The sequence below is a fragment of the Macrotis lagotis genome, chromosome 7 (genome assembly GCF_037893015.1).
Source record: "Macrotis lagotis isolate mMagLag1 chromosome 7, bilby.v1.9.chrom.fasta, whole genome shotgun sequence".
Taxonomy (NCBI): Eukaryota; Metazoa; Chordata; class Mammalia; order Peramelemorphia; family Peramelidae; genus Macrotis; species Macrotis lagotis.
Genome location: NC_133664.1, coordinates 56,472,760 through 56,492,484, shown reverse-complemented (window position 1 = coordinate 56,492,484; position 19,725 = coordinate 56,472,760). Strand labels below are relative to the sequence as shown.

Genomic DNA, 19,725 nt, shown 5'->3' with positions numbered 1-19,725 from the left:
AGTACATATCTGAGCAGGATTTGAAACACTATCTTCTTTCTATGTGTCCAAGATACCAAGATGCCTCTCTGACCCTGAGTTCTTTTGATGCTATCTGATGAGCTGCTATCTGCTTTTCTGAGGTATTTTCATAGTCAGCAATAACTTGCCTTCCATGCTAAATATCTGGACCCTGAGCAGTCCTTCCTCTCTACCATAGAACCAGAATCTAGAATCAAAAATCTTCGAAGTTTCACTTAATACTTAGTTCTATTTATACTTACAGAGTATGTCCTTTTGAGATTTCTATAAGCCTGGCATTATGAAAAATAATTCAAGAGTGAGGAGAGATGTCTAAAGGAGCCATGAAATTTTGCTTCCAATGTGAGAAAGAGAAGGGGAAAATGAAGTGAAAAAATGTGAATACCAGAGGATGCCAGAAGAAACAGTGATAAATAAAACTGGGTCAAGTTTAGACAAAGCTGAGAGATGATCAAGATTCTGCTTCCTCACTAAGGAGGAGAATAAGGAGATACTCACTTCTTTATCTCCAGTTGAATCCAAAGATTGTTGATCATTGCAACAGAGAATCCAATTCTTTCTGCCACCAGAATTGAAATTTTTCTTTTCTTGAAGTGAGTATGATAATTTTGCTGGGGCATTTTCAAGGCTGATTTCACTGGATACAGTCCTCTTCCTTTTCCCTTGGGGGGAGTAGGTGATGTGGGGGAATTTATTGATCATAACAGCTTTTTTTCAGTCCCATTTTTTTTATTTAAAAATCTCACGCCCTAGTGGGTTGAAACATACAGCACAAAGGAAATAATCTAGCTTCTTGTTTCTGATTAATCCAGCTCAAGGGGTTCCTGGTAAATTTCCAGTATCCAGTAAATAACCAACAGAGTAATTTTTTCCTTCTTTACTTGTTGTCATTTGTTTTCTTTGCTTTACAGCAGAGTCATGAAGCTAAGCTTTATTCACTTGATGGAAGACTATTATCCTTGGCTGGACAGAGGAGTGTATAAACAGAAAAAAAAGTTGTTGCTATGTGAAAGGGCCATGTTTGCTACAATATTTTACTCAGAAGGCCATAGGATCTGACCTTGGTTGGAGGAAGTAGCCTCAGGAAATTCAAAGAGATTTTGATTTGCTATCTTTTTTGCTGGTATGTGTGTATAAATTTGGAAAACACATGTCTCTGCAATAAGGTCAGGGCATATGTTAGCTAAGGATTCTGAGGACATCAATCTTGTTACTTTCTGATGGCCTACAGACACTAGGAACAAGACACTGATGACAAAATGACCTTTTGATCTTAGACCACACGAGGTTCCATAAGACAACTGGATCTCTTTGCTTGGACAGATTATCAAAAATCTTCACATCTGACGAACATCTATCCCAGAATGGGAAACAATGAGGCAGAATGAGACATGCAGAATGGTAGGTCCATAAGCCCTTATTGCGCTAGGTGGTGCAGCAGATAGAGCACTGTCCTTGCAGTCAGGAAGATGGGAGTTTGAATCCAACCTCAGACACCTAACTGTTATTAGCTGTGTGACCTTGGGCAAGTCACTTAACTCCTTGCTTCCAGAACCATCTCCAATTGTCCTGATCCATATCTGGTCACTGGACACAAATGGTTATAGAGAAGAAAGTGAGGTTGGTGACTTAGCACAGCCCCCCTCACTCAAATTCAATTCATGTGCTTGTCATGGCATCACCTCTCTGATATTGTGGACTTCTTTGAAAATGAAGGACATACATTATTAGGTTATAGTTCATGGGTCATGTAAAAAGAAAAATGAATTTGAACCAGGTAAAATAAAAACAAGAAACCTAGCAATGTGTTCAAGTCCTCGTGTATAGGCATATGGAATGAAATGAGACTGCAGCTATTTAAAACTCCCAAGAAATATGGCTAATATTAATGGAGAGGAAGCAAGTATTTAAAAAAGTAACTAGCTGTCAGGTAAACTCAATGAATAGAAAAACATCTTAAAGTCAGAAAGAGATGGGTTCAAGCCCTTCCTCTGATATATTCAGGCTGTGTGACCTTGGAAAAGTGAATAAACTTCTCAGCATCCCCAAGTCGTGCTTTGGAAATAAGAGGTGCCAAAGATCTGTGGATCTGGATGGGTAGCAGAATTTTCTGTCCTTAAAGTTTGCTGCATGCCTCAGGAAAATCATAGGTCAAGTTGGAATTTTTAAAATAGGTAGGAAATTGTGTTACTGCCAGAGATACAAGGCTAAAACTGAAATAATTCCACGCCTTAAATGAACTAACATTCTATTACAAAACAACACATAAGCTGAGCGAATGTCCTCTGTGTACAGTTAGTGATGGAGCATAATACAGACTTCACACAATTCACTCCTTTAAAATAAACACTTGTTTGGAATGGAACAAAAGTTTGCTTTTCTTTCTCTAAAGACAAAATCCCTTGTAAAAAATTAAAGTTGAAATAAAACAATAAACTTTCCAAAGTAGCAATGCAAATTGGTCAAGCATTGATAAGGCAAGGAAGAGAGAGGAGAGGGGATCATTTTAACCACGTCCCTCTGTACAACAAATAGGACTATCTAGGCAACCAGCAAATTTGGTGTGTAGTTTAACAACATCTTAAAAAGTATATGAATCGGGGCGGCTAGGTGGCGCAGTGGATAGAGCATTGGCCCTGGAGTCAGGAGTACTTGAGTTCAAATCCAGCCTCAGACACTTAATAATTACCTAGCTGTGTGGCCTTGGGCAAGCCCTTAACCCCATTTGCCTTGCAAAAAAACAAAAAAAGTATATGAATTAAACAAGGTTCCAACTATTTAGGATTACATTTAGTTTGGCGCGGCAGCAGCCTTCCTTATTACCTGCTTATCATTTATGAAGGTTGACCCAAGACCCTTCTTCCCCGATTTGTAGAAAGCTAACATTTCCAGGCTTCCCCTATTCCATGAGGTTTCTATCTACCACATCTTTCAGCCCCTCCTACCAATTAAGAAAATAATACTTCCCATCAGTCCCCTTGATAATAATGAGCTATATAATATATGTATACATTAAATTCATATGTGTAACTATTAGCACATGTTCATATAGAGCCCATATAGACATGGGCATGCACTCATATATGTGTGTGTATAAAATACAAAGCAATGTGTGAACAGGTCATTTAGGAGGCAATGACAAGGCTAAACTTCAAAGGACAGAACTTGGTCCATAATAATAAGTGATTAATAAATGCTTTTTCAATCAAAAGACAATAGGAAGGTAAGAAGCAGAGGTGAAAAAGGACTGAATTCTTCAACATGGAAACTCTTAAAGAGATCTATCAGCAGAATGACTCAAGTCAATTTTCTCATCTCTAAAATGGGGATAATAATCACACCTGCCTTATATTGTTGCAATGATCAAATGAGGTGATGGATGTCAAGCACTTTTCAAACCTTAAAACAATTTTATAAATAATACTTATCTATTATCTGTACTGACCTGATTCTCTTGTGTCTTGCCTCAATTATTTTAGTTTATCTATTTTTTTTTTAGTTTTCTTACTTTTGAAAGCTTTGTAATGAAAGTTTTCTTGGAAGGAGAAAATGGTTTTCAGTCGAAAACATTTCCTTTACTAGCTTCAGGTCACGGTATTTGTCCTACTCACCCTTCTTAGACTTCAGTAATCCATCTTGACTTTCTTTATAGCTTGTCAACACATCTAAAAATGGGCGACCTACAAACAACCTAAGGGCTTGTTTCTTCCACAGAGATCTTCACAACTGAGAGAGCTAAGAAATCATCTTGTAAAACTCCCCAAACAAGATTTCTTTATTAAATGTAGTCAGATTACCATTATTTCATTCACAGGAACCTGCCTTTGAACCTAGCAGTGCAGAATAGTAAGGGCAATTCTACAGAGCTGGTACTATGAGAATAGCCCTTGTCATGTCATCCAGAAATTACATCTCTTTGGAAATGAGAAGGAAACTTTTCAAAACAACTCATAAGCTAAGGGAATGTCCTCTGTGTACAGTTAGTGATGGAGCATAATACAGACTTCACACAATTTACATCTTTAAGATAAAGTAATTCAATTTAACAACTAATCCCATTAAAGAATCAGTTACATTGTTTTTTTAGCATTGGGAAGACTAAACTATTGGTTAACTGAGCTTTTCACTTATACACTCAACACCGTGCTGGCACACAATAGGTACAATAATTGTTTCTTTAATTGAATTGAGTTGAACTTATAGAGGCATCTAGGTGTCAGTTATACCTGAGTTCATATCTGGCCTCAGACACTGATTAGCTGTGGGACCTTGGGCAAGTCACTTAATCTCTGTTGGTCTCATTTCCTCATTTTGTTGTTGTTTAGTTGTTTTGGTTGTATCTGACTCTTTGTGCCCATATGAATTTTCTTGACAAAGATACTGAAATGATTTGCCATTTCCTTCTCCAGCTTATTTTTCAGATGAGGGACTGAGGCAAACAGGGTTAAGTGACTTACCCAGGGTCCCACAGGAAACAAGTGTCTGAGGTCACATTTGAATCCAGGTATTCCTGACACCTAGATGCCACTATAAGTTCCACTCAGTTCAATTCAAGAAACATTTATTAAGCTCCTACTATGTGCTCTATCCACTAGGCCACCTATATGGTCAAAATGAGGTTAATAATAGCACCTACCTCCCAGAATTATTGTGAGGATCAAATTAGATCTTCATTGTAAAGCATTTGTCAAGAAGACCCAACAACAACGTCTTCTCTAGAACCAACACAAATACTTCCTCAGGCTTTTATAGTCTCTCTATCTTCCTTGTCTTCTCTATAGACTTTTGAACTTTTATTCTCTATTTTAAACATTCAGTATTTAGAGGAATCAAAATGGAAAAAAATGTAATGCTTACCATTTCCACTAATGATAAATAAAGGAACATCCCAGCAGTGACTGTTAAAATCCAGTTTTGAATACATGGGTCTGTTGAGACTGAGAGGCCAATGTAGAGTCCTATGAAAGCAGTGAGGGCACTTACAAAATTCATTAAGATGGCAATCTTGATAGCCAGTCCAGAACTTAGCAGTACTGCAAAATCTCCTGAAGTTAAAGGGGGAAAAAGGGGTGTAAGATTGAGATAAATTGATACATTCCAAGTTAGCCCTGGCAAGACAGAGGCAGCTTAGAGTGTTGGACCTGGAATTAGTAAGACCAGGATTCACTCTGCCTCAGATATTTACTAGCTCTGTGACTCTGGATAAGTCACTTAACCTCTGTCTGCGTCAGTTTTCTTCACCTGTAAAACCTCCCAGGATTGTCATGAAAATCCAATGAGTTAACATTTGTAAAGAACTTAATAGAATAGTTAGTTGCATAAATGTTAGCTATTTTGAATAGCTATTTGGTTATTATTATTAGTTATCATTATTATAGGCTATAAATTGAAAGACCTCCTGGTACAGAGGAAAGGATGCTAAATTTGGAGTCAGAGGACCAGGTTGTCTGTGGCCTTTGGGTTGCGTGAGATGACCTCTTTAGTCTCTTCCGGGTTTAAATTTATGATACTATAAAAATAACTACAGTATTCTAATACACCATGTCAAATTATTTGCAGGTGGTTAAATGGTCAGATAAAGGATTGCACCAGTGATTTCATTGACAGTTGTAATTCTTGATTGAGAAACATTCCTCTAGAGACAGAGGGGAGTAGTTTTACTGTAACTTCTAATATTGCCTAGGAAACTGACTGAGAGGTTGAAGGACTCATCGAAGGCCTTACATTAGGAAGTGTCAGAGGCAGGACCTGATGTGGTTCTAAGATTAGTCCTCTATCCACTACAGTACACTGCTATACTAATAGCACACAAACAGATATACAGACATAAATATATATGTAATATTATTACGTATATTACATATAAAAATATATATGCGATATAGAACAATCAGTTCCATTTTCCATTTGTAAATGTAAAAAGTGAGCAGAAAATTACATTTCAACTATTGTCTTTGTTTAGCTGGTCCTAAAGATAGCTATACAGGGTGACCTGTGACCCACGCTTAGTTCTTGATGGCATGTGACATTTTCAACTTGGATAAATGCAAAGTCAAATCACATGCTTTCCCAGAGTTTCTAAATCTTTCCTGCCTGGGAACTCAACAACTGAAATTAAGAGATCATATCTGTGGTATGGCATTTATTCCTCACTTAAACAGGTACTGACTGTCTGTAAATGGGAAAAGCAAAACAAAGCCAAGAGTAAAAACTGAAACAAAAAACAACCCACTGGAAAAAAAGTGAATGACTCTAGGAGCCTAGGATTGAGGCAAAGCAGTCAGATTGTTTCCACTTCATAACTTTCCTGGAATTGGAGGTATTCAAGTAAGCCTTGAATGACAGCATGCTAGGAAGATTGCAGAGGAAATTTTTGCTCTGAGAATGGCTTGGACCAAATGACACTTACCATCCCTTTAGATGCTATGATTCTAATTGTTCATACATTGGTATATTTCCTGTGTTGACAATATTAAAGAATGACATTCAAATAAGAAAGTCTGGGAACTCAAACATCTTCATAGTCAGGATCATTGCCAGTCTCTTGGGACCTGAACTTCCTTCCAGGACAGCCAGGTTTTTGTTTTAGAAATGGTCTCTAAATAGTCTCTGTTAAAACCCAAACAGACTTGTAGAAGGAAATATTGCATTAATACATTATGACATAAGTACAGGGTAGGGCCATGAGAGAAAAGTATGTAGGACAGTAGACTTTGGTGATAGTTAGAAAACCTGAGGCACAGTGATTTACCAGAGAAGGTAGACCCAATGGGTTTCTAGACCTCTAGGGGATAGAGAGAGAGAAAAAAGTGAGGGGTAATCATCGTTGGTGGGGGAAAGTAGGTGGGGAGCAGAACAAGATAGCTGGATAAGTCCCTTAACCTCTGTCTGCCTCAGTTTTCTTCATCTGTAAAACCTCCCAGGATTGTCATGAAAATCAAATGAGTTAACATTTGTAAAAATACTTAGTAGAGTAGTTGCATAAATGTTAGCTATCGTTATTAGTTATCATTATTAGAAGCTATACATTGAAAGACCTCCTGGTACAGATGCCAAAATCTGATCTGATTAAGCTCCTTTAAGGATTAATGAGTAAGCCCCACCAAAACCTCCCTATGGACTTCAACCTACTGCTCAGATCACAAAAACATGGTCAGTGAAAGTTGTATCTGCCTGCTTCCCATCTGCTGAATGAAGAAGCATCCTGAATTTCTGTTCTGGTGAATCAGGTCTCTTTGTTTTTTCTTCTCATGCTTTGATCTTTGGGTATAGGGCAGACTTAGGAGCAACTGGCCCAGATTTTAAAGAGGTTCCTCTAAGTTTGATGTTAGGCAAAATTAAGGTGATCTAAAATTAGAATTGGCTACCTCACAGAGTAGTGAGTTATACCAGGCTAACAGAGTGCTGGTAAATGTTTAATAATCCATTCTCTCCAAGAAAAAAAAAAGTATACATGACACTAACTTTTTGGAGTAATCTTCAGTACTATTTTTTTTTCATTTTCTCAAGTCTAGACCATCAATTAATCCATCAGTCAAGTCCTGTCAGCTGTCTTGTGCTATATGTTTGCCTTTGGACAAAAGAAAGATGTCATATATGAATTGTAACAAAAGGGGACCCTGGACTGCTCCGATCTCAGGGTGAATAGGCTACAGGCACACAGGGGTATGGACAAACCATTCATGGCAACAGGCAAGAGAAGGCAACCCTTGACTTTTCTAAATGACAGGCTTCTCTTAGAGCACAGAATGCAGATAAACAGGAAGGGGAAGGTATCACCAATGATACCAATGCAATGAACTTCACTTTGCCACCTTAAAACCTTTCCTTGCCTCTTCTGGCTCCTGTATAGGACTCACAGTCTTTCAGACAGTAGAATTATGTCAGACCTGGAAGATCCAGCACTAGAAATGGGGCTTGTTTCCTACAGTTTTTGAGGGATGGTATGATAATTTGCAGTAATGTCAAACTCAAATAGAAGCAGATCTCTGTGGGTTGCATCTTTATTTACAAAACTACAAATTTCAATTATCTATGATGAACTGGATTTTAATTATCTGGATAAACATTTCCAAATTACATTTTTATTTGGTTCAGCCTGCACCAGGGAGTTTTGAAGCCACTTGAGACCTGTGGGATGGAAGTTTGACATCTTTGGTGTAATGGATAAAGAGCTGATTTCAAAATAAATGTGTGCTGATAAATGTTCAATAACTGGCTGTCCTGAGGGGTGGGGATGGAAAGACTATACCCATAACCCACTTTTAAGATTAATCTACATTATTAGCATTTTATCTCTCACTTCCTTAAATCTAGATCAGGGTTAAATAAACTATAGTTTAATCCAAAATTCCATCCACAACTGTTTTTGTATAGTCTACAACTAAGAATGTTTTTATGTTTTAAAGTAAGGTTTTATTGAAATAAATTACTGGTTCGTTGCATTATTTATTTATTTTTACATATGTTAAACATGTAAAACCATTTTCAGCTCTACTTTTTAAACATATTGGCTAATTGCAATTACAATTATAATTGTAATTACAAAAGGGATACACAGGTATGTTCTCCACTTGGGCTTAATCTCACATCTGCTTCCTCCAGTCCCAGAAGTTTTGGCACACTGCCTTCCTTGTTGTGCTAACACCTGGGTCTCAAAGGAATGACTAATTAGCCAATTTCCCTTTGGCCTGAGAATACCAACAACTGACCATTTGTTTCTTTGTCCACCATAGAATATTGCAAGGTTGAATTGACTGAAATCGTCAATGAGGTTCTTTGTGAGTTCCTTGCTATCTCCAGTTGGACTTCTATTACTCCTGTCTTCCATCATTCAATCCCATTGTATCAGTTAATCCCAGAAAATCTGGACTCCCTTATGATAGAATGGTTGCTGAAGACAAACTGTGTATTGCACACTCTTGCCTAAGGCTGACCTTCTTGTTCTATATGTTTCAGAAAAGTTTAGTCCATTTTTTATGAGTTCCAAAGAGACAGGTTTTGAATTATAGGGCTATTAAAACATATACAGGAGAAAAATGAGCCTTGTGTCTATCTGCTACCATATGCCTGTCACTTTAATTTCATGCTTGGCTTTAAACATTTCGAATAAATCAGCTTGATGAAGCTATGGTTTGGTTTTAATTAAAATGCTATTTTTTTTCTCATCGGTCTGTTTGCTGACATATTGGATAAGGTTTCCCCCTCTTGATATTTTTCCCACATATAACATTCAGATTTTCAAGTCCCAGCCAAAGGTATTTAAAGTGATGTTACTTGAAAATGACATTCTCCCATTCAGAATGCTCTAAAGCACAAATTATTGCTCTTCATCTTTGAGAAATATCATGAAAACGTCAGATCAAATCTTATTTTGGGTTATGGGAATATTGTCTTCTTCTCTTTTTTATTTCTATGATTTAAATGGAAAATGACCTGAAGCTAGTTACCATTTAACAACATGCTGGGAAGAAGGAAAGAAACCATGTAAAATAAGGTTACATACCAAGCATGACTAATTTTTCATCTATTAGATGACAACTAGTAGAGAACTGGTTGACTTACCCATTTCATGTGGAATTTCATGGCACAGGATGGCAATGGTTGTTGTCACCCCCGACTCAGTGGAAGATGAGAAGGCGGCTCCAATCACAAGACCATCAGCAAAATTGTGAAGGCTGTCACCAACTAGTATCATTATAGCTAAAAGACTGATGGCTTTACCTAGAAAAAGGAATGAAGGCGTAAAGACTAGCCAAGAGGGGCTGCGACTTTGTCTTTCTCTTCAACAATGGTAAACTTGAACAAGATGAAATTCTCTTTCATTTTACTTATCAACAGTAATATTTAAATGGGGCATCTAGATGGTATAGTGGTTATCACACTGGTCCTGGAGTCAGGATCTGAGTTCAAATCCAACATAAGCACTTTACACTTACTAGATGTATGACTCTGGGCAAGTCACATAGCTCCAATCACCTTACAACCAAACAAAAAAAACTCAGTAACATTTAACTAAGTGAAATACATAGTCCCACTTGGTTCAAGATTGTTGAAGGGATACAATATTTAAAAAAAAGAATCTCTGAAAAGCTGAACATATAAATGTAAATATTGGGTAGTAAGGTCATTTTTTTCCCCTCAGAAAACTCCCTACCTTTTTTATTAATCTTTTTTTTTTCCTGATCAAATTGGCTATTTATTTACTATTCCTCAAACATAGCTCCCATTTCATCTTTCTTTGTCTTTATACAGACTGTCTTCCATATCTGGAACACATGCCCTCATCACCTCCAGTTCTTAGAATCCATGACTTCTTTGAAAGATTAGCTCCTGTGCTACTTCCAACCTGATGCTTTTCCTGATTTCCAATTGTCAGTGTTCTCTGTCCTCAAAATGTCATATCTAGAAAATAATTATTTTTTGATTTATAGCAGTTCTTTTTGTAGTGACAAAGAATTGGAAATTGAGGGGACACCCATCAATTGAGGAATTGTTGAACAAGTTGTGGTAAATGAATGTTATGGAGTACTGTTGTTCAATAAGATGACATGAATGATCGAACTCTAGAGAAGTATGGAAAGAATTACACAAATTGATGCTGAGTGAAGGGAGAAGAACCAAGAGAACATTGTCCCCCTTAACAACATTGTGAGTTGATGATGGATGCAAGGATGCAGCTCCTCTCAGCAGTTCAGAGAACTAGGACAAACCTAGGAGACATGAAATGGACAATGCCATCCACATCCAGATAGGAAAAAAAAAAATTTAAAAAACCCATTCAAGTGAACATTAGGTTCACTTTTTCAAATTTTCTCTTATGTTTTTCCTTCTTATTATATGTTTTCTTTTTTTCTCCCTAAGTCCTAATTCCTCATACACAAAATGACTAATATGTAAACATTTAAAACACAAATGTACACATTCAACATTCACTAGACTATTTGCCATTGAGGGGATTGGGTGGAAAGGGAGGGTGGAAGAAAGTTCTGTAACTTTTAAATATGCAAGTGGATGACTGTTGAAAAACTTTCATAACATTGTAATTGGAAAAATTAAATAAAATATCAGTAAAAAAGAAAGAAAATAATCATTTTGTGTTGCATCTCCTCAGCAGATTTTTACAATTATTTTTATTAGTTTATCTTTGCCCTTCCAGAACAGTGGAGTGCCTTTGCATGCAATAGAAACTTAATAAATGCTTGTTGAATTGGAATTCAAGTTCAATTCCCCTCCAAAATTAAATTGCTGGGGAAAAAACTTCCAAAATCCTAAGGATGTAATATTGACATTTTTGAGAATTATGCCATTTCAAAGTGAAATAAATAAATGAATATTCCAGAGATTGTCTAGTGGGAAAAAACTGGCTCTGAAGTTAGAAGATTTGGTTAAAAGTGTCATCTTTGACACTTACTGATTGTGAGACCTTGGGCAAGTTACTTCATCTCCAGGACCCTTAGTTTACTATTCTATAAAATGAGGGAATTGGATTCCTGTGCTTGGGAGGTCTCTTTCAACTCTAATGATCTTAAGTCTTCTTAAACATGATGTCTCTGTGATCATCACTTCTAATCTCATCACCAGGCTGTTAAGTCAAGTCTTGATGGTCACCACCTCCCTCAGCTTCCTCTTCCCTCTGGTTGGAGGGCTAGAAGAGGGACTGCCAAACTCCTCCTAATGCCTATCTTTAGAGATAGCAGAACTAGATTTTCAGCTCACTCCCCTTGGATTTCTTGCTTCATCTCCATGGAACAAGATGTCCCTGTACTCAATACCCCTGTTCTTTTCCCACTCCTCCTCACCCTCACTTTCCTGCCTTCTTTTTATGTTGTCTTCTCCATCCCACCTCCCTATTAGATTGTGAATTCCTCAAGGACGGAATCATCTTTTAAATTTTTTATTTATTTAAGGCAATGGGGTTAAGTGACTTGCCCAAGGTCACACAGCTAAGCATTTATTTATTTGTTTGTTTATTCATTTGTTTGTTTGTTTGTTTATTTGTTTATGGAAATGGAGTTAAGTGACTTGAGAATTATCTTTTTTTTAAAAAAATAATTAAATCTCCACTGCTTAGCACAGTGGTGGCCTTGAGTAGGTCCTTAATACATGATTACCTGGTTAGATAAGTATATGCAGTATATATTTTGATACTTTGTAATATAAAATGTAAAGACAGATACTATTGGGAGATTTTTGAAGAAATAAAAATATATGTTTTTACAATAACATACTCTAGGATACCATTTAATAAATTATTTCCATGGGAATATTCTAATATAACTAAAAGCCACAAAAGGAATAAAGTTAATTTAAAATGTAGAAAAATAATAAAAGAGAAAGAAAGCCAACTTTATGCTTCCTAAGTCCTATTCCAGTTCTTCAAGATTATGCTGTTAGGTGATTCCACATTCCTCAATTTATATCAATGAAAAGCAAAGTTTATCAGGTCCTCTCAAAATGCAAAGACTTTGAGCACAGACAGAGAACCTCATCCTTAACTATATGGCCAATCAGATGATTTTTTTTATTTTTTAACACAGTAAGACACTATTAAATAAGGCACCAAGAAGGAGTAATATCCAAATCAATGAAATCATATATTTTTGGAATATAATTAAAAGAACAAAGTGACACATAATTAGATATTTTAGCATATTAAAATCATATAAGGAACTCTAAAGTCCTTTAGAAAAGTTGGTACAGTAGGTAAAGTACTGAAATTGGAATCAGGGGTTCAAATCTTGCCCCTTGGCTGTGTGACCTTGGGCAAGTCACAACTTCATGCCACCCCCAGTGCCCTCAAAAGTTAAATTGATAAAATAATAGCATTTACCTCTTAAGGGTTGTTGTAAGGATCAAATGATTTAATATTTGTAAAGTACTTAATTTAAGGATCAAATGAATTAATAGTTATATAGTATTTAATATTTGTAAAATAATTACTTTGTAATTTAATATTTCTAATAGTTTTTAAAAGAAACATTTATACAATGCAAAACAGAGGGATTCTTTTTTTCATAGAAATGACATTGTTTTGACTCTGGCTATACACAGTCCAAGATGTAATATATTCAGATAAAAAGTGGAAAATTCAGGTAATTTTCCAGATGTTTGTCCAGGTTCCAAATTTGGTTGGATGGATTGGCATCAATGAGACGGCATAAATTTAATCTGTTCCAAAAAAGAATCAGACAATGTGTCTGGCACTGGAGAAGTTCTACAAAAGAATAAATCTAGTTATTTAGCATCCTGAAAAGAAAATGTCATCTATTTTGTGAAGCTTTCCTTTAGACACAGTGGATTCTTAGATATGGTGCTTTTCAAATTTTATTATAAAATATCATGCATTGAAATTCAAAGATTTGGAGGAAATTCTGAAGTGAGAAGGCATGAGCTTAACTTTGTCATTTACAAGAATCATAATGGTAGGCAAGTCAGCTTTGTAGTCAGAGGACTTGGGTTCAAATCCTGCCTCTGATTCATACACCCTAGTAACACTGAGCAATTCACTTAGTTCTCGAGTCCCAGATTCCCCATCCATATAATGAAGGGACTGACCTAGATATTCTCTAAGGTCCTTTTTAATTCTATATCTATGATTTATATCTATGGGAATTTTATGATTATCATCTGTAAAAATGGGCTAATAAACTTGCACTCTTCCCTGTGAGGAAGGTAACATGTAAATGAGAAAATTCTATATAATGCCATAAGAATGTGCACTGAAAAAGATCTCAGACATTATCACTTAACAGATGAGGAAACTGAGACTCAAAGAGAAATGAGATGACTTATGGTCACAAAATTACAATAGTAGGTGATACTTGAAAGGACTTCAGAAGCCATTTCTAGTCCAATGTCCTCATTTTACAGATGAGCTCATTAGCTACCATTTATACAGTATTTGACACTGCTTTACAACTATTAACTCCTTTGCTCCTCATGACAACCATGGCAGGTACGTATTATTATTATTATTATTATTATTATTATTATTATTATTATTATTATTATTATTATTCCCATTTTACAGATGGGAAAACTGAGGCAACCAGCATTTACATGACTTGCCTAACATTACATAACTAATAAGTGCCTAAGATCAAATTTGAACTCAGAAAGGTGAGTCTTCCTGACTCAAAGTTACACCTTCATTAAGTTACTTGTCCAAGGGGATATAGATAATAAAATTAGAAAGTGGGAGTTAAACCCAGGTCTTCTGAATTCAGTTCAGTGCTCTTTCCTGTAATATATAATTCTGGATCACAAAGAAGTTATATGATTTGTCCAAAGACACATGAGTAGGAAGAGGCAAGTCATTTATTGAGTACTCTGTCCGGATCTAGTATTCTTTCCATTTATTTTCCATTATAAGTAGGAATTATTATTATTATTATTATTATTATTATTATTATTATTATTATTATCTGGGTGACTTGATGCAAAATAAAATTTAAAAGTATTAAGAAATGCTAGTCCAGAGAGACACAGTCAGAACATAATTTTGGGGTCATTAAAATTTTGTTGGACAAAATTTTTAACAAAACATAATTATTTTATCCTGATAATAAATGACTGAAAAGTCTTCATATCTATTTCCTTTTCTTCAGAAAGCTTAGTCATGCCAGAAGTCTAGGAATGCATTATCTTGTAAAGACAATCCAAGACCTGTACTATGTCAGTCAGTAGAGCATAAAATAAAGAGCTAGTAATTAGCTGATTAATTTGATCAATGTTGAAAGATAATCTCAACAATTTAAGTCCTAAAGTGTATTAGAGCAGTCTGAGGTAGCCATAATTTGACTGTTGAATTGTTGTATTTACTAGATGTTTACTGGATCTCATTTGCCACTAAGAGCAAAGCCTTTCCTTTAATAATACAATCCAATATATTGCATTCTTGAAGATTCATCCCTGTATTCAATCTAAACCTCCCTTTTTTGCATAAATACTATAATTTTCCTATTTCCCCTATTTTATAACCAGAGAAGACAGAAAACAGCTAGTTCCCCTAATCTTTTCTATAATACTATGTTTTAATATTGACAAGCACACCCATCTCTCTTCTTTCCACTGTAAAGAATTAGAAAATAAAACCATCTATCTTTGAGGCTCTCTTCTGTATTACTTTCATATCCTGTATAGATCTGATATTGCCTGAGGATTGATTTTGAAATGTTGCTTTGTAACATTGTAACTTTGTAACACAAGAATGAGAGGTCACTCCATTATATTATCATCTGTTGTTTCTCAAAGAAAACTATTTGTGGTAAAAACTCAATTGGAACATAAGTCAAGAAAGTGGGGGTTTGTCCTGATCTCTCACATGCTTATATATAACAACAAATAAAAGACAGGTGTCTTTCAGTAAAATTTAGCAATTGATTCACATTCTATTTCAATTCTTCTGTAATCTCCAAGTCTTCACCCTGCTTCTTCATCACCACAATGAAGTATCACATGGGGAGATATGAAATATTTGTGATAGTGTTGTGATAAGGATAGGAATACATGAAATAAATTCCTAACCATTTTATATGGACAGTTCTTCTATCAATGGTCTGGAAAATTCTCAAGATCAGTAAGGTTGGCAGGTTTAGGAGGTTTTTTGTGCCAATTTTCAGAATTAATGTGGACAGTTCTGGTTTATATGGAACTTTGTAAATGTGGAATTAGGTCAATTTTTTTAAAATCATTGGTTCTGAACAAAAGGTACTTTTTATTGCATTACTGCATATTAAGTTAAATTGATTATTTGTATTTTGTCCACATTGCAATTTATGGTCCTTAATAAAAAAATTTAAGAATGAGTTCTTGAGGGCAGCTAGGTGGTGCAGTGAATAGAGCACTGGCCCTGGAGTCAGGAGGACCTGAGTACAAATACAGCCTCAGGCAGTTATAATAATAATAATTACCTGTAAGACTTTGGGAAAGTCACTTAACCCCATTGTCTTGCCAAAAAAACAAACAAAAAAGAGTTTTTGAAAAATCTTTACAATTAATGTTCAGAGACAATTTGAACCCTCACTGTAGTATTATCTCTAGTCTTAGGTCATATAGAATGACAAATGTTGGCTCAAGTATTTTTTGTTGTTTTCTTTTGTCGGAATCAACCTATGACAGTGAACTCCCTCTACCTATGCAGATTGGTACCTGCTTTGGAACTTACAATCTTAAAGAGCTACTTGGTGATGGGGAAGGAGTCAATGAGAGGTTAAGCAATTAATCCAGAAACACAGGCAATACAAATCAGAAGTTAGACCTTGAACCATAGTCTTTCTAACTCTTAAGAGTCACTAAGTACCACAGCATGCTGCCTCTGTAAAGACTTTTACAGTGCCCTTAAAGTTGTGGAAAACTTCTTGCAGGCATGATTTCATTTGATCCCAACAGTCACTCTTTGATGAGAGGTCTTCACTCATCAGTATCTCCATTTTTCAGATAAGAAAAACAAGACTGGGAGAAATAAAATGATTTACTTGCTTTGCAACCTCTTCTGAGTTGTGATTTTCTTTTAAAATATAGACAAAGTGGTAGGTTAAGCTAAGAAAATAAAAATGAAAATTTTACCTAACTATAATCTATGTATTCAGTGCACATAACTATTGGAGGAAGAATTTGAACTCAGCTTAATTCTCCCAAATACAATGATCTATCCACCATGCCAAGTAGCTACCTATTATTACTAAGTCAGATCAACAAGCACATATTATGCATTTTCTATATGCTGGTCACTGGAGATATGAAAAATGACAAGAAGCACAGTCTTTATCTTTTTTCTTTTAGGTTTTTGCAGGGCAAATGGGGTTAAGTGGCTTGCCCAAGGCCACACAGCTAGGTAATTATTAAGTGTCTGAGGTCAGATTTAAACTCAGGTATTCCTGACTCCAGGGCCAGTGCTCTATTCACTATGCCACCTAGCTGCCCCCATAGTCTCTATCTTCAAAAAGCTTATAATCTAATAGAAGAAATGGCAAAAAAAAATAGCTAGGTACATACATTTTATTTTTTTTTATTTTTTTAGGTTTTTGCAAGGCAAATGGGGTTAAGTGGCTTGCCCAAGGCCACAGCTGGCAATTATTAAGTGTCTGAGACTGGATTTGAACCCAAGTACTCCTGACTCCAAGGCTGGTGCTTTATCCACTACGCAACCTAGCTGCCCCCATACATTTTAGATATAGATATAGACAGGTAGTGGAATGTAGTTAAAGTTACAGTAAGGAAAAATATCCTAAAAATTCCAAGCATTCCCAAGAGGAATAGACTACTTCAGGTAGGCAGTAGTTTCCTCATCGCTGGAGATCTTCAAGCCAAATCAAGATGATTTATTGACTATGATATAGAAGGTATTCTGATTCAGTTATGGGCTAGACTACAAGGTTTCTCAGTCCTTTATCAACATTTTGATTCTCTGATTCTGTTTATATTTGCCACATAAGAATCATTTTTTGTTATGCTTTGCCCATATTTTTTAAAATTTCTTTTTATTTTAAATTTAAATACAAAACAAGAAAAGGGAAAAAATGCCATGTACCTATCAGAACTTGAGAGGATTCAATACAAAAGAATGAATCCATTTCAAGAAAATCTATCTATCTATTAAGCACTGTACATTGTTTTCAAAGCTGTTCAGTTTTTCTTTGTCCTTATAGCTTTTATTTTGTTCTCTGCTATTCACTTTTTAACTTTATTTTTCCCAGGTTTCCCCGTCCTAATGTATATACCTACATAGATATCTATGAACATACATGTATATACACATACACTCATTCACATATATGTAAGATTGTTCTATGTTTATTTCCACTAATCATTTGTTTCTCTGAAGGGGGATGGAATTTGCCTTTATAAGTCTGTCTTTCCATGGTTTTCATCATTTCCTATACCACAGTAATAATCCAACCCAATCACATTCTGAGAGATTGCCTATGAAAGCTTTTCTCCAATTTTCTGTATTCCATCTATTCTTGGTGACATCAGTTTTATTTATACCCCCCAAATTTTAAATTAAAGTAACTGAAACTATCCATTTTACATATCAACAATGCTCTCATCTTGTAGTATAATTTAAGGTCTAATAACTGCTGAATCTGCTAGTTTTATATCTTTTTTTTACTGATTTCTTTGAAGTTCCTGATCTCTCATTCTTTCAAATGATCTTGCTATAATTTTTCTCAGTAAGATAAGCTTTTGCTAATTTAACTGAGATGACACTGAATAAATAGAAAATTAATTAGGTAAAATTGTCATTTTTTTTCTTCACCTACCACTTTGCCTATAACTTAAAAGAAAATCACAACCTAGAAAAGATTATGAGCAAATAATCTGCTCCAAATTAATACCACTGCTTATCTATTAAACTTTCATGTGTTATTGGGATCAAATGGGATGAAGACCTATGTTTTCAGAATATGTCATATCCTTTATTTTTTCCTTTTACTTAGAATAATGACTTACATTTCTTTTACTTTGTTCTATTTGTTTAGAAGTAGGAATATAGAGAATATATTAAAGTCTATTTTTGTGAAATCTATGAGGCAATGTGCATTAAAATGGTATATTTGAGTGTATTTCCATAATCTCCTTTGTGAAATAGCAATTGGTTAATCCAACTGGTAATGGAATGCTACCAAATTGGGAGATACAACTTTTAATAGATCAATATTCCTTCCCACTCACCCACTCCTTGCCCTGCCTCCATACCCAAAAATATAATGTGATTTTTAAATTCAAGCTTTTGCTATAGATCTTATACAACTAATTTATATTTCCAGAAGAGGAAAAAAAGCAGTCAGTGGTTTTACCTGGGTTTAAGGACTGATACAAAAGGAATAATGTATAGATTTTGTGATAAAGGAAATAACCTTGAAGAGATTGTCAGTGGGGTGTAGATTCAATAAGAAGGCAAATGAAAAATTTAGATGACTTAGATTTGAAAATAAAGAGATAAACTTTAGAGAAAGTTTCAGTAGCAAGATAGTAATAAGGAAGTAGGAAGAGAATGGATAATGAGATTATCAAGGCAACAAGAATAGTTTATTACTCCTAAATTTGAGCATAGATACAAATTTTTGAATAACTGCATTGTGAACTATGACAGAGACTCAAAAAGAGATGAATAAAAGGATTTCTAAGTATCAGCTGAGGCTCAACTGTAGTTATTCAAATAGAATAAACTTGTAGACAATGCAGTTTGCATTCCTTCTTGGTCTTCTTCAGCAGTACCTGGGTTTAGGAATGAAGAAGATGGATTACAGGATTTACCTAGAGCCAAATGGTTTTAAAGTAGAGCTATCAGGAGGTTAGGAGGTTCAAGAATAGAGAAAAGTTCATATATCAACAAGCTAAGACTGAACAAAGAGAAATGTGACCAGGATACTTGATGTTTTGTTGATGGAGTAGGAGAGGGACTGAATAGTCAGTCATGATGTCGGTAAAGAGTAGGCTTTGGAAGGGTGAAGGAATTCATAGAAGAAATGATTTTCCCTTGTTTACCATATAGTTTATACTTTTCTCAATCTTGCACACAAAACTCCCCCCAGTTTCACCTCAACCCATCTTTCCAATCTTATCTCCTGCTTCTCACCTTCATGGACTCCCCTATCTCAAAAAATTCTTATTCCCCCAGACAAACCATATAATTTCTTGCCTCTTTGTTTTGGTAAAGATATTCCCTCCAGTTACATTGAACCCTCTTATTCTGCC

At 35.4% G+C, this 19,725-nt stretch overlaps 1 protein-coding gene across 1 annotated transcript in view; it reads right to left on the bottom strand.

Annotated features, from left to right (window-relative positions):
* SLC39A12 (solute carrier family 39 member 12) overlaps positions 1-19,725 on the bottom strand; it is a 102,649-nt gene that overhangs the window by 16,959 nt on the left and 65,965 nt on the right. The window contains exons 12-13 of the mRNA XM_074195228.1: positions 9,586-9,744; positions 4,879-5,066 (exon numbers count right to left, since the gene is read on the bottom strand). Of these exons, the coding sequence (XP_074051329.1) occupies positions 4,879-5,066; positions 9,586-9,744 (347 nt within the window). The remainder of the gene's footprint in view (positions 1-4,878; positions 5,067-9,585; positions 9,745-19,725) is intronic.